General features: G+C 33.5%; 1 protein-coding gene across 14 annotated transcripts in view; it reads left to right on the top strand.

Moving 5' to 3' along the window:
• The first annotated feature begins 382 nt into the window (after window positions 1-382).
• LOC123707566 (NUAK family SNF1-like kinase 1) overlaps window positions 383-15,137 on the top strand; it is a 28,455-nt gene continuing 13,700 nt past the window's right edge. For all 14 annotated transcript variants that reach the window (XM_045657706.1, XM_045657716.1, XM_045657705.1 and 11 more), the window contains exons 1-13: window positions 383-579; window positions 7,368-7,473; window positions 10,220-10,419; window positions 11,465-11,573; window positions 12,119-12,227; window positions 12,842-12,961; window positions 13,109-13,241; window positions 13,453-13,531; window positions 13,677-13,815; window positions 14,010-14,121; window positions 14,241-14,367; window positions 14,450-14,543; window positions 14,901-15,089. In XM_045657706.1, the coding sequence (XP_045513662.1) occupies window positions 7,373-7,473; window positions 10,220-10,419; window positions 11,465-11,573; window positions 12,119-12,227; window positions 12,842-12,961; window positions 13,109-13,241; window positions 13,453-13,531; window positions 13,677-13,815; window positions 14,010-14,121; window positions 14,241-14,367; window positions 14,450-14,543; window positions 14,901-15,089 (1,512 nt within the window). In that variant the 5' untranslated portion in view covers window positions 383-579; window positions 7,368-7,372. The remainder of the gene's footprint in view (window positions 580-7,367; window positions 7,474-10,219; window positions 10,420-11,464; window positions 11,574-12,118; window positions 12,228-12,841; window positions 12,962-13,108; window positions 13,242-13,452; window positions 13,532-13,676; window positions 13,816-14,009; window positions 14,122-14,240; window positions 14,368-14,449; window positions 14,544-14,900; window positions 15,090-15,137) is intronic.

The following is a 15,137-nucleotide window of genomic DNA, read 5'->3' as shown; positions in this document are numbered from 1 at the left end:
AAATACAATTTAAGATGTGATTGCGATATTTTTATGTATTCAGCGTAATCAGTTTCCTACTCTGTAATTGTACTCTTTTCGTCTTAGGTATATTTTTATATTAAGGACTTTATTTCACTTGGATAAATAAAAAAGGATTAATTTAATATTTGGATAGTTACTTATACTGCCACCTAGATATATGTTTTGTACATTCTAGTTTGCGTTTACTCTTTCAAGCGCCCTCTATTAGCGCAATGCGACTGGAAACGAGTTTATGTAGATGGCATTAGTATCCGTTGTACCGACACATCCTTTTAATTTCTAAAAATAACACCAGAGTTCGTATGTAGCGCTATATTTAGTTTTTAGAATTTAGATATTTGACAAGAAAGATGGCAGCGAATGTCGACGGCTGTCCATCGGATTTAATGTGAAAATGGCGCATTATGTGATATTTTCACACAATTTATTTATAATAAGTGAAATAATGTGTAGTGTTTCTTTGTGATAGTGAATTTTACGTAATTGACAGTGTTACTGGTGTGTAAATTGGAGAACTCTCTGCTTTCTTAGGATATTGGATTACACAAAATAAAGGTATTTAATCCTCCTACGCTATAAATATTCATTATGGATATAATATTTCTCATATATTTCATATAAATTAAAATATTCTTGCTATAAATGTAAGATTTTTAAATCGCACTTTCGTTTACTTTTATTCAGATAATCTTAAAGGTTGGTGAACTTTTCGTGCCTTGCGATTAGGCATGGTACATAACTTATCATTATTTTCTCGAAATGTAGCCTTAGTTTCATGACATCAGCACTAGTACAGTGTATCAAGTACAACGGCTTTTAAGTAAACTTGTAGAGTACTGAATTCTGATTCATCTAAACATTGAATCAGTGCACAAAATATGTGGGAAAAAAAGGTTATACAATCTATTTAATAATTTTCCTTGTTATTCATACTTAAATGATTTAATGTTTAATATGCATAATATGTTTTGAAGTGGGTACTATTTTTATTTTGATATTTAAAACCTTGATTTCACTTTGTCTATCTAAAATCAATACTTACAATATACCAGTTTAGTAAATGGATACAGGTTAGTTATTATCTTACACAGTTTTTGTAATTCCTGGAATTTTCAATTATGTTAAATGAAGATTCATTATGTTCTAACTGAATTATGTTACACAAGCTACCTCAAAACAATCACTGACCTTGAATATAAGCTTAAGTATGTTAAATTCTAAATATAACAGGAAAAATTGGTCTTTTCAGTGTTGCATATTTTCATAATATATTCAGATTGTGAGTAAAATCATTTTATCTTTAAAAAATTATCTAGTAAATCGAGGTTTATAAATATATATTTTTATTACTTATACTTTTATATATTATATATTAATATTTTACTGAATTAAACATATTTACACTTGTCTGCTTGAAATGTATCAAAATTTAAAATTAAAGATCTGTTAGTAATTTACAAAGCTTGAATGATTTTTATTTTAAATTATGGATAAGGGATTTAAAAAATTGAAACATAAGAAAATCCATAAGTTCTAAGACATTTTTGTTAATATTATTTCTTACAAGTATTATTACTTTACTGCAGGTTTTCTAAGGAACACAACAGATATGTCACATTAAATCTAATAAATTTAATTAAAGATAAAATATAATGATAAGTGTCATCAGACTGGTTCTTGGCAAAGTGCTTTATGTCTGTCATCTTAAGAGTATGCTTGCTGACAATTATTATGATAGGGAAATTGTTTTAAACACTTAACTGAAATATTAATGATTATACCATTCATTCATATTATATGCATGACAAATGTTCACCGTTAATCTACTTCCCAGACAATGGAAGTGTCTCATAGTATATACTTTTTGGGAGACTTTGTTAAATAGACTGACAATTATCATATTTCAATGAAAATGGATAATGGAATGAAAATATATAATATTCATATCTGCCGATGATTGTTTTTGAAATTGTAATCAAATATCCAAACTACCAGCATATTGAATAGCTTGTACCCCAAAAGTCAGATGTTGTAGTGCAGTGTTAGTTTAGTTTTTATAATGCTCTCAAATCTGAGCATTTGGTTCCTGTGCCACTATATGATGGCTGCTCATGAGTGTTTCTTTCTATGTGCACAATTTAAATTCATAAGTTGAACATTGTGACATGTCAGACATAGTACAATTTTCCATCAGGCATTTTTTACTAGTTTTTCTAAAGACGTAATTGGACACAGAACAAAGTTTTTGGCATAAACCTATTTTTTTTCTTTTGTTTAAAGTTATACAAAGAAAGAAGAATAAGGATTTTCTTGGATCTTTTAAGACAAATTATACATGAATTGATTGTATTGGTATAATGTACAAACATTTTCATTAAATATGAACTTGTTGATCTGGCCTGTTTCCAATGTATGCAGTATCGTCACGGAGTGATAAAATGGAATTCAATACACCCAATATTGCAGTTACTTAATTTTTTTTTGTCGAAATTCTGTATCTTTATTACTAGTTGTATTTTTTAAATAATATCAAAAGAAATATAAGAACTCCTAATAGTGTAATGATTTACCCTGAAGCTTTTAAGTCAGCGGCATGGAATAATATACTCTATTTTTGTTACATCCATCGGCCCATGTTGTAGACTCTTGCCAAATAATACACTTTTATGACAAAACATGCATACCTAAACGTAATATAAGTTAAATTATGCGTGACCACTCGGTTGTGTCTGTTAATCGTGTGTTAATAACGGGAAACATTCACTTTTGTTAAACATTATAATAAGCGTTTTGAGAATTAAGTAACCGTGAGATCGCTGCCGTAGTCATATTTATATATTTATAAAACAAGTTTTTAAACAATATATTTAATAATCTTTGCGGATAAATAAGTCGTCAGTAGATACCTATCACCCAATAGTATCTGTAACCACAATTATATTGGAGGTTTGTGTATGAAGAAGGGGTATCGTAGGCGAAGTAAGTGCGAATAGTTGATCGAGGTTATTCAACTGGTGACTAGACAAAAATAGCGCGATCACTAGCGGCATCTCGCGCACCTCTGATGACGCTCCACGAACCACTTGTGCTTCCGGGATGCGACCTAACTCACTGACCTCATGATTTACGTATTCACCTACATTCCAAATAGTCACACGTTGCTTAAACTTTCCCTATAATACTGATGTTAAACAGCGAACACGAAATTCATTCTAAGTTCTGGTGGAATCCAATTTCGCATATCAATAATACAATTTAACGATCCATTGTATCAGTTCGTGATGTCACCCTGATGGATACCCTGATTTATGTTTTGCATTTTCGACGATACGGCGGCGTTGCGGCTGTGGCAGTGTTTGGTGGATATTTATAGCGGCGCCGAGACGCCTGCCTCACGATGCCGCATGTTAATTGGCTACTTGCTCCGCATTTTTCTGGACGTGACCGTTCATGCAACGCCAATGCCATCAGCTATACCAATCGACATTGACGGCCCATACCACGATACGTTGGTGCGCTGTGAAGACCACAGTCTAGACATACTATTTTATTCCAACTAATCTGATAGCTTCAGCTAAAGTAGGCAAAAAAATTAATTTGTTGAGTAGGTACTTTTGATACTTCGTGACCTTGCCTGAATTGTTTATGTAACAGGATAATATCAGTCAGTCCGATTTTATAACCGGGAAAACACGGAATATACTTATGGATATTCTATGCTGCAGCGAAAATATTTTATGTAAATTCTAATGCGTGGTTTACCGAGCGTCCTAATTCCGCTTTAAAACATTTCGTTTTATTACTGATGCTATACTTGGAAGACTACCGACATTGTATATGTATTTCTACGATCGTTTTATTTCTTTAATAGGAACTCAGTCTATGTCCTGGGGACTTGGCGTGAACATTGACCAATATATAAAGTCAAGATAATTAAAAAGCGTTTAGAACTAAACGTTAGCACAAACATGCATGGTTCGAATTGAATACGTTTGTACACTATATTAACTGTATGGAGACTCAATACGTTGAAGCCAGAATGGACATATTTCTGTTGACGTACGAATATTTTTTTAAAAATTATAATCATACAATCAGTCTTTGAGACTATAAGTAGATACGTTGAGTGCTTCTTGACGTGTTAGGCGCTACTCCCAGTGCTAGTCCCAGCCTGCCTATTCTTATTGAAACTCAGTCTGTTGGGTTGTCCTGGTAAAAAATGTCTCGCCGCTTTTTTAGTCGTCGAGTACTTTCTGGTATAGTTAGTTGTCCTGCTAGCTTTCGAAGTCTTAGTTTGTAGTTTAACCCATGAGTGCTTAGTTCCTCTTTTACCATGGGCATATTAAGAAATTCATGGACTTCTGTTGTTTTGGAAAACCATGGGGTGTTTGATATTTGTTGAGTATGTAATTTTGAGCTCTTTGTATTATTATATTTGAGGCACTAGCAGATCCCCAAAGCTGTTTTCCATATGTCCATATTGGTTTTAGAATGGTTTTGTATAAAAGTAATTTATTTTCAATGGATAGTTTTGAATTTCGTCCCAGTAGCCAGTAGAGACTCTTGTATTTGTGGTTAATTTCGTCTCGTTTTTTTTAATATGTTTTTTTCCAGGTGAGTCTGCAGTCTAAATGTATTCCTAAATATTTGACTGTATTTTGATGTGGTAATTGGGTGCCATTTAGAGTGACGGGGGCGCAGTCTTCCTTTCGGAGCGTGAAAGTTACATGCACCGATTTGGACACACTAACTGCAATGACGTACGAATAATTGACAACAACTTTTGTAAAGTTTGTGCTGAAGCCTCTAAGTATGTTAAGATATGTTTCATTGGGTTAGGTTTGTTCTATTTCGTCTTGGATAAAACTTGTTCGCAGTTAGTGCTTGTTACTAGTAAAGCACCTACTTAATAAAGTGGCTTAACGTTTTGTAAAACTATTTTAAAGTGTTCTGAAATATAAAGAGACCGAAGACGGAAATAGCAGTGTTAGAGAAAAATATAATTGTATGATTCACGACGCGTCCACTGTGACACTGTTTAAAAATGGTTGTTGTATTTATAAAAGCATACTTCCAATAAATAACGACAAGAGTGGATAAAAGGATTATTGTTTACAGAACAATTTTTATTTTATACCCAAAAATATTTCTATTATATTTTTGTTTGTCATTTAAAATGCTGCCTGTAATTCAAAAAGCATAATTTTTACAGATAATGCACTTTTTATCACATATGTAAACTATATATATAGTTTGTAGTATAACTTTGCTCTCTTTAATTATATATATAATTTAATATAATTTTAAATTTAATTAATTTAATATATAATTTAATTAAATTTAATTAATATAATTTTCAGTGTATATGTATATGTTTTTAAACGAAGAGCCGATAACAAAATTTGCAATGTGGTGTGAGCAGACAAATAAAAATGTTATGAAACTATGTTTCAGCTAAACACCAACGTTTTTAGAGTGAAATTTCTTTGTAATTGTTGTTTTCCACTTGATAATGACGAAGATATCTCTATTATTATGTATCATGTGTCAAGTAGGTTCCGGTTCCGCGCTGTTTTAATGGACACTTACCACGCGCGGGTGAATTGTGCCCAACGTAATGTAAACAACACCGATAGCTAACTTTAAATCCGTAATGCTGAATCAGGTTTTAGTTTGATTGAAGTAGAAAACAGATACTTAGCAAATAGCCTAAGTAATTACAATAATAAAACCAACAATGAACTTTACAATTGGCAGAATCGCCAATAATATTGGAAACAGATAACGCTGGCTGGTCTTAAATCTGTGAAAATACTGATCAATAATAAATTGTTCAATGTACTCGATATTTAATTCCGCTATATTAGATGCAATCCCTAATATATATATAATAATTATTAAAAAATACACTTGCAATATTTATTTATTTTTTGGCATAGAATGTTTCTTGAAATACCAAGCTTTGTGTTTGATTTATCTTTTGTTCCATGCGATGTTTCTATGTTAATTGTAATGCCTCGTTTTAAGGCGAGTGGGCGGTGGTGTACGACTGTCTCGAACTCATCTGTTCTATTTCAGCGATATGTATTTCCACAGATCTCTCTTACATATTACCAAGTATTATTCATTTTTATAACTTGGTAATATAGTAAAAGCATTACGCGACACTCTGTTAGACGTTTAACAATTTATGATACTCCTAGTAAACTTTCACGACACTTCAGCGATTTTGTAAACTTTCTTAGCGACCAGTTCAATTATTCATTGGTTACTATACTACTTACTGGAAAAATAAAATAGTTTTTGCAATTCTATGTTTCAAACGAACCCTTAATTCTTCCCGAAGTAGTAACACTTTGAATTTGATTGCAGTACATAAGGATCATTAATAATACTTAAGTACTGTAATCGTAAGATATATGTGTATCTATTATAAAGTTTTAACAGTAACCAAGTAGTTCAATTTCGTACTTCTAAAATATATACAAATTACAATACAATACAATTCATATATTTTCTAAATATTATATAATAACCGTCTAATACTTTACTAGAAATTTGTCGGATAGAACAGTGTAGCATGAAATTTAACAATTTTTGTTTACTTCAAAAGGTTAGGTTAGGTTAGTCATCAAGTCTTAATCATTAAGTCTTATATATCGATATAGTTTTGGTGTTTTGAAATAACTTGCGTCCATATTCATAATATAGTTTTTGAGGAAATTCAAATGACAGAAATGAAAAAACCTTGATTATAATTGGTAAAAGTGTTTCTTAGAAGTTCAGTAACGATTTCTCTGTATTGAACAGAATTACCGAAAAGTTTGCATCATTGAGAAAGTGAGCTTACGCGGCGAGTATTTTTGTCACGTTAGCTCGTGGGCGTTGCCAGGACATTTTATTCACTTTTTATGTTAATCTTTTATTTGCTTGGATTTGTACGTACTACTACTAAATATAAATTACTTAGAATAACATATTATTAAACTTTTAAAATTAATATAAACATTTCTGTTCTAATATTGTAATGAGTGAGTTTGTTTGTAGTAATCCCTGGAAGTAGTCTCTCTCTGTAATCTCTCTAAGTAATACCTGGAAGTAGTCCATAGTGCATCTTATCTCTGGTAGCATATTGCAAAATACAACTACACTATTAAATGTCTTAGGTAATAGTAACATATTGTAATGTAATAATAAATGGTAGTTCCTGTAAATTTTGGTTACCGGGTCTAGCTCACATATTTTACAATTGTACATTACACGACTTTAAGGAGTAAACAGAAGTGTTGTGTATAAATACTTAACATAGTGTACAATTTATTAATGTGATTTATTGATTCCAGACAAAATGGTGGTGGGCGAGAATAAACGTACGGCCAACATAATGGACGGCATAGAGAACACCGGCGACGTCAGGCTGCACGACCATCGGCTACGATTGAAACAAAGGTACACACCTATTTCGCACTAATGAAAAAAGAGTTAAATAGAGCAGTGTTGGCCTAGTGGCTTCAGCGTACGACTATCATCCCTGTAGGTTTGATCCCCTGCTGTGCTGAGGAAACCGGCAAAATGGTAGATTGACTAATGATCATGAACCAGATTCAGAAATCTGAGGCCCAGACCTAAGACCTTTTTTTTATAAATCTTACCTTCTGATATATATAAAATGTACATAGATTATCTTTCTTACTTTGTATGGTTATAGATTTGATTCGCTTTTGAATTAATTAGATACATCTGTCTCCGTTACCTTTTTATCTTTTGAAAGAACAATGTCTGTGATCTGATTACAACGATCTGCTGTAGACGTGGTCGTAGTTATTTTATACGTATAATCAACTTTCGAAGCCGGCAATGGGCTGCCTGAGAAATCCTTGATTCGAATAAGGCCGCTCTGGATAAGTCTCACTACTTTTTTGCGCAAATCTACCAGATGGACAAAACCTTCTAATGAACCCCATTATTATGATCCTGATTATATTTCATAATAATCCCAAGTGACGTTACTTTCTTCGATAAAAGTTTAAAATTAAATAACCTTTTAACTTATACATGTTATAAAATAATCTTATCTCAATGCCTTACGCAGTGATTGGAAGGCTTCAACCTCAAAGGCCTTATCAAAGACTTATTAGCTATTTTATTATACACTTATACGTGGCAAGTGGATTACGTGTACTTACATAAAATTGATATAATTAATTTAATTAATTTGTTCTAATACTACATATATATCTTCTGAATACGTCTTAGTTGAAGTTTGTATGTTTTATTTGATGTTATGCATTATAAGTTACATATAAATGTATTGAAAATTTCGGTTCTAACATTAGTGAAATTAAAAATGACTTTTTTTGTGTCTGGCGAATGACAGTCAGTTAATAATGAAGATAGTATTTCAATAATTGAAGTAGGTACTTGTATTAATCGTAGCAGGGGCGTGTGCTCTGCCTTGAGTTCACGAAGAAGTAAACCGTTAATATTTTATTCTAACTCACGTTTCTTTTCAATTCTAAGTATTTTGTCCGTTAATATTTTATTCTAACTCACGGAAGTACAGTTACGGGGTTATTTTCGATGCGCTTAACAGTAGTTAGGACTGGGTTGCAAGTAATATTGAATATGCTGTTGTGAGGCGCAGCCGGTGACCGCATTTTGGGCTATAGATTTATGCTCCTACGCTCAGCTCTTCGGAACTATGTGGGTGTAAAGGTTGTTGGTGACGTCACGTTTTATTGATGTTTGATTTTAATAGCAATTTCTGTTATTATCGTGTTCTGTTTGGTAAGGGTTATTACTTTATCAAAATATAGTTTGGACATTTATTCAATTTGATTGCGGTGCAAATAATTAAAAGTATACTTGATGTGGGATCAATTGATAATTGATATAGATTTTAAAACTAGTATTGTTAGTTGTATCTAGTTTAGATTTCCATTCGTGGCCTTGACGGTTGGACGGTGTCCAGTGAAATCAATCGGTATTTCAAGGTAGAAAAATTAAAAGTTGTTTGTCATTATCAGTTAGTGAAAAAAGTGTGCGTATATGATAAATCTATTGTCTATAGAAGCATCATTACAACATCATATGTATGGACCAATTGTTATATACATTTAAACGTATATTTGTTACAAATATTCTACTTTTCACCCATGTCTTTAAATGACATAATACTAATTAATGGAAATGGAAATTTCAGAATGGGATGGCAGTACCGTTTCGCCGTTAGTCAAAAAGATTAAAATATTCACTAGATAATAAAAATACGATATTTATGTTTTTTAAAATAAATGACGACATGTCGCGTTACAAATGGTGATTGTGCTCACAATGTTTATTGTTATGGCTTGTTTGTGAACATCAAAAAATATTCACCAACAGCTATTGTTAAAGAGATTTAAAAAACTAACGAAGATTGCACTCCTAAATTTTTATGTTGAATTTTAAGTACGTTAAAACAAAATGTTTGTTTAAACTCGAATCATCAAATGGGTAGAATTTTAATTCAATCATCTACCCGTATATTATCCTTGTATATATTGGGTTGGATACAAAGACATTTGAGTTATGTTATATAAACGCTGAATTAATTGAAAATTGGCTAATTATAACGAACTCATTCGAGATGAGATCCATAAAGCAGATTTCTGGCGAAGAAAGGTATACACATTTTAAATCAAAGTTATACAAAGTTACTCTTGATAAATTAAAAAAAATCGGGCCCTTGAAAAAAACTCGATGAATTCAATTAAATAAATATTAATTTGCATCCCTTGGTAAGTTGAAGTCCGGGCTTCTCTACTCTCTATAATTTGAAGCTCTTATCATGCTCATACACTATTATTTGTTTTTTTTTAATCCTTTGGACAACGATAGACTGAAAAAAGATTAGGTACTTTTCGAAACAAAAATTTGTGAATAATTGTATTTAATTTTAATACATAATAGTGATATAGAAATAATAAATCACGAATTTTAATCAATCTCCAATATAGTTGAGTAGTTATTTTCAAACTGTCGGTAATTTGGATTCGAGAGTCGACTGTACACACAATGTGTGTTTTCTCCGACTTCAATATTTTAGAATATCTCTGCCAACACGACACTGCCTTTCTTCAGTTTACAAATCGTTTCTATTGATTTCACGGTCCCTATTCAGATACATAGTGATACTACGTCGTTCACGTTTCAGATTCGACATAGTAAGAAAGCTAGGCCAAGGCACATACGGGAAAGTCCAATTAGGTATAAACAAGAAGACTGGACAGGAAGTGGCGATCAAGACGATAAAGAAATGCAAAATCGAGACCGAAGCGGACTTGGTACGAATCCGACGGGAGGTACAGATTATGTCATCGGTCAGACATCCCAATATTGTACACATTTATGAAGGTACGGAGTTTTATTTTGTTTTTTTTAGGTCTTAATCGTAACTAAATTAACAAAATTACATGGCATAACTACGCAGTTGCAAACGTAATAATTTCGAAAGGGGTTTACTCTTATTCAGATGAGATTTATTTTAGCTAAGACTTGAACAGGTCAAGTATCGGATATTTTTTGTAATATAAGCCTGAAAGTAATTTTATAGTCACACTTTTGTGTAGATTATAAATAAATACTTAAGATTTTATAGATTCATTTATTTCGTAATCGTACAGCTAACAAAAAACAATTATACAAACCTATATATAGCCAAAGATGGAATACACCATGTAGAATGCAAAAGTAAAAGGTTCAAACATTTACGAAAAAAAATTAAATACATTTAACTAAGTACTACTTATTTATTCGGCTGTGTGTGATGGTGCTCATGATGTTCTTAATACTCCTTTTAACCATATTCCGCGATAGCTTAAACAAGTCAAAACTGAATATTTTGCATAGTTGGTGATGATGTGAGGAAAGTGAAAGAAAGCAGGATTATGTGTTTATGAGTGTGTATTTTTGTTAATATGCGTGTGAATCTAACCAGTCTGAAATATGTTTTAGTCACAGGTATAAGTTATATGTGTTGCTTTATCTCGAGACAAACAGGAAAATTGCAATTATTTTGGTCACATTTGACATTATTTCACACTAACATTTTATTTAATTAATTTATTTATTACATAAATACATACATTATCCTTACAGACTATGCCAATACGATAATGTCGAGAAACATCAAATAAAATATACTAAAATACATATATAATATTAAACACATAATATACTCAATATCGTTACTGTGATTACACATATTATATACATTGATTTATTTATGTATTCATTTACTTAAAAGGCTTCATATCTAACCGATTATATAATTATTTGAAAATGTGTCCATTTTTATTTATACCTATATGGCTATCTACAAATACATAATGTATTAAATATAAACGCGTAATAGGTGAGTAATGTGTTAATTTTACTTATAATTTCTTTTTTGTTGCAGTATTTGAAAATAGTGAAAAGATGATTTTAGTAATGGAATACTGTTCGGGTGGTGAACTGTATGATTATCTAAGTCAAAAGAAAGTTTTAGAAGAGGACGAAGCCAGGAGGTAACTCTTTTTAAAGTAGTCTCTCTCCTTTTCATGAGCGCGCATTATTAGGCTAGTAAAAATCATGATTTCATCGCGTGTTCCTCCACTAACTAGTAGTGACTAGTGAAACAAATATATGTCCGAAATTCACATGAGATGAGACGGACGATACAATGTAAACTATAAATACTTTTTTATTTAAATAAGTCGTAAAATATACAATATTTATTAAAATCGTTAGTAACAGATCTCGGCCAAAGTAATGTGCTGTAACTCAATTACTTTTTGGCTCCATAGTACTCGCTATGATATCGAGGATTTTATATTATATTCTGTTTTTAATTAGATTCAACCATTGAAATTTTAGTGAAGGATCAATACATATTTCGATAAAATCAAATCTACGGCGAGTGATTTTGGTTATTGCCCGCTCTTATGTACTTTCTGCTTAGTGGGATTCCAATGTCTTATTACGTCTGTCTTATATGCTTTAATCACGAGCAAGCAATGCAGGTGAAGATGCCATTTTCTGTTTTAATACATTCGAAGTGTGTCATTCGCAGGTTATTCCGACAGATCGCAACCGCTGTATACTATTGCCATATACATAAAATCTGCCATAGGGATTTAAAATTAGAGAATGTTTTACTCGACGAGACTGGTAGTGCCAAGGTATAGTCCCCATATTGTTTCATAAATAAAATTATATTAACTTGTTTGAGTCGCAAATGTATGCAAAATTAATGTGAATTTCATTTAATTATCTCATATCCTACATAAATATGATGTCGAGGCAGAATACGAAATGCTACCTGTATCACCTCGATGTCTGTCGTTCCACAACTAAGCGTTTTTAAGGCAGTTTTTGCCGCGCACCACCGCTATGGGAACCAGCTGCCCACTGAACTGTAACTAATACGACTTTATTCAAGAAAAGAGCGTACCAATTATTAAAAGGCAGCAACGCACTTGCGCTCACATTATCTCACGTTTGGGCGGCATAATCACTTGACATCATGAGCCTCTTGCCCGTTTGCCTCGTATTATAAAAAAAGACGGATATAGTATGCTAAAAAGCGATTTCGCTTGCACTTGACGACTTATACATTTATCATAGGTGTAATTCCTGGACACAACTTAATGTATTTATGAATAACTTAACAGCTAATTAGATAACAGGAGATTATAGTTTATATTAAGTATGCGACACTCCATCGATTTATGAAACCGCTAATTAAATAGCACTACAATACAACAGCACAATATTTTTTTCATCCCATTTTCAGATCGCAGACTTCGGTCTATCCAATGTGTTCAAAGAGACCTCTCTGCTGGCGACATTTTGCGGGTCTCCTTTGTACGCGTCGCCGGAAATCGTTAAAGGCACTCCGTACATCGGACCTGAAGTAAGTCTTTATTCCGACATCCGACCTGGCCTTGACATTGAATTTACGCCATGGACTGACTTAATTTAACGAAATCTTTAAAAAATTGTGTTGAGAATTGACAAAGTGTTGATTGGAGTTGTCCTGACAAAGTTATTTTACCTCCAGGTTGACTGCTGGTCCCTGGGAGTACTCTTGTACACGCTGGTGTATGGGGCGATGCCCTTCGATGGCTCCAATTTCAAGAGACTGGTTCGTCAGATCAGCAACGGGGATTACTACGAGCCCAAGAACCCGTCTTGTAAGGCGTTTTTATTTAAATCCTCGAGTTATTCCTTAATTTTAAAGTTTTGTTTATAAATTGTCTATAATTGTGTTTAAATACGGTTTATTTGCATGTAGTCTGTGCGAAAAACCTATGTATGATATCTAAATTCATGTCAAGCTATAAAAGCTTCGTTTCTAAAATTATTTATAAAAAGTTTTAGTCAACAAAAGTTATAATATTTCAGCTGCATCTCCTCTGATCCGTGACATGCTCACTGTGGACCCTTTGAAGAGAGCCGACATCGTTTACATCTGTGACCATCCGTAAGGATTTTTCTCCTAAGAATAAGAAACATTTTTGTTTTTGTTACCACGATTACTACTTTTCATGGAGAGAATATCGTAACTATGGTAACGAACACGTCTCTAGGCCACGTTTTACAAAAAGCTATTTCTGTAATATTTTTAGGTGGGTGAACGTGGGCTGTGAAGCGTCATGTCTGGAGATAGCGGAGGCCTTGGCGGCTGAGACTCCGGTGCGACTCGACCTGTTGCTGTCCTTAGCACCTGCGGCTCCTTCTAACACCAATAGCGTAGTCGTTCCAGAGGTACGTACGTGTCCGTGTACGCTTGGACGAATGGATCTTTGCAACACAAGTTATAAAAGAATTGGTAGGGGCAGTTATTAGCGATTTCCTCTTTTTTGATCCAACAGTGATAATCTTATGTATTTATTACAATTAAATAATAATCAGAAATTCGTATTGATTTATTTGAAGGCAATTTATGGTAATTTTTGCAGCAAGCCGAGCTGGGCGGTCCGACGGAGAGCTGCAATGACCTCACCAGTTCTACTTCGATGGCAGTGGAGCCCAGCAGTTCTGCTGAGAAACGGATATTGGAACTTGTTGCGGGTATTATTTACTTTCATCTCGTCTAAATTGTGCAAAAGTGAAAAGCTTCAGCGGTACAAACTGTCTTGTGATTTGTTAAATCCATGAGAAATGGTGGCCAAGATAGAAAATGTTTACAGAGGGCGGCGAGGATGCCATAAAGCCATCCCCGACGCGCACCATAGTGGCGGCCGCGGACAATAAACGCAAGCTAGAGCTCGCCACGTCTGGCACTGGCCTGCAGAGGAAGAGGGAACGGGTCGCCAGGTATTAATTAATTATCCCACCCAAAATGTTTTTGATCTTCAAATGAATGTAATAAATATTAACCTATTGATAAATTCCTTAGTTCCGCTAGTATAGCAGGTGCGCCCGCCCTGCCGGAGGAGGCTTGCGTACCCGACGAAGACTCCACAGGGCTGCAAGATGGTTCTAGAGCTGATGTAAGTCAAAAAGTGCTTTTAGAAGTTAATAGTTATGGTGAAGATATGGTTTAAAGAGTTTCTGCCTCAGTTTATTTGGTTTACCGCTATATCTCGAGATGAATATCGGGAACTGCGGTTGGAATTGAGAATTCGTATTGAGGAAAGCTATATTCTCTTTATTTATTTAAAGTGTTACTCAAAGCGAAAACAATAAAATTTACAATAACTAGAAAAAGTGAAAAACAAATATACCAAAGCTACAAAAGAGAACAACCGAAGCGGGACACACCTTATTGTCACGAACAAGACACGAGCGTGTAGTTTTGCTCGTCGGTCACAAGTGTCTTACATAAAACCACTTGTATCATTTTTCAGATGCCCCAACCCTCTCTGAAGTCATCGGCCACTATCACGATATCGCACACTCCGGCCGCAGTAGAGTCAAACCAGGCGCCCACCGAAGAGATCAAACGTGCGCTAAACGACGAGATAAAAGAAGAAAAGCCTAAAGCTAAGAGAGTCCTCTCCAAAGTTGACACAGCAGAGAAGCGAAACGAATCTAAGGTGTGTCATCACTGCGAAAAATATTTCGAACTCCATTCGGGGATTATC

The sequence above is a fragment of the Pieris brassicae genome, chromosome 3 (assembly GCF_905147105.1).
Source record: "Pieris brassicae chromosome 3, ilPieBrab1.1, whole genome shotgun sequence".
Taxonomy (NCBI): domain Eukaryota; kingdom Metazoa; phylum Arthropoda; class Insecta; order Lepidoptera; family Pieridae; genus Pieris; species Pieris brassicae.
Note: the sequence above shows the minus strand (reverse complement) of the source record. Positions and strands in the feature narration are given on the sequence as shown.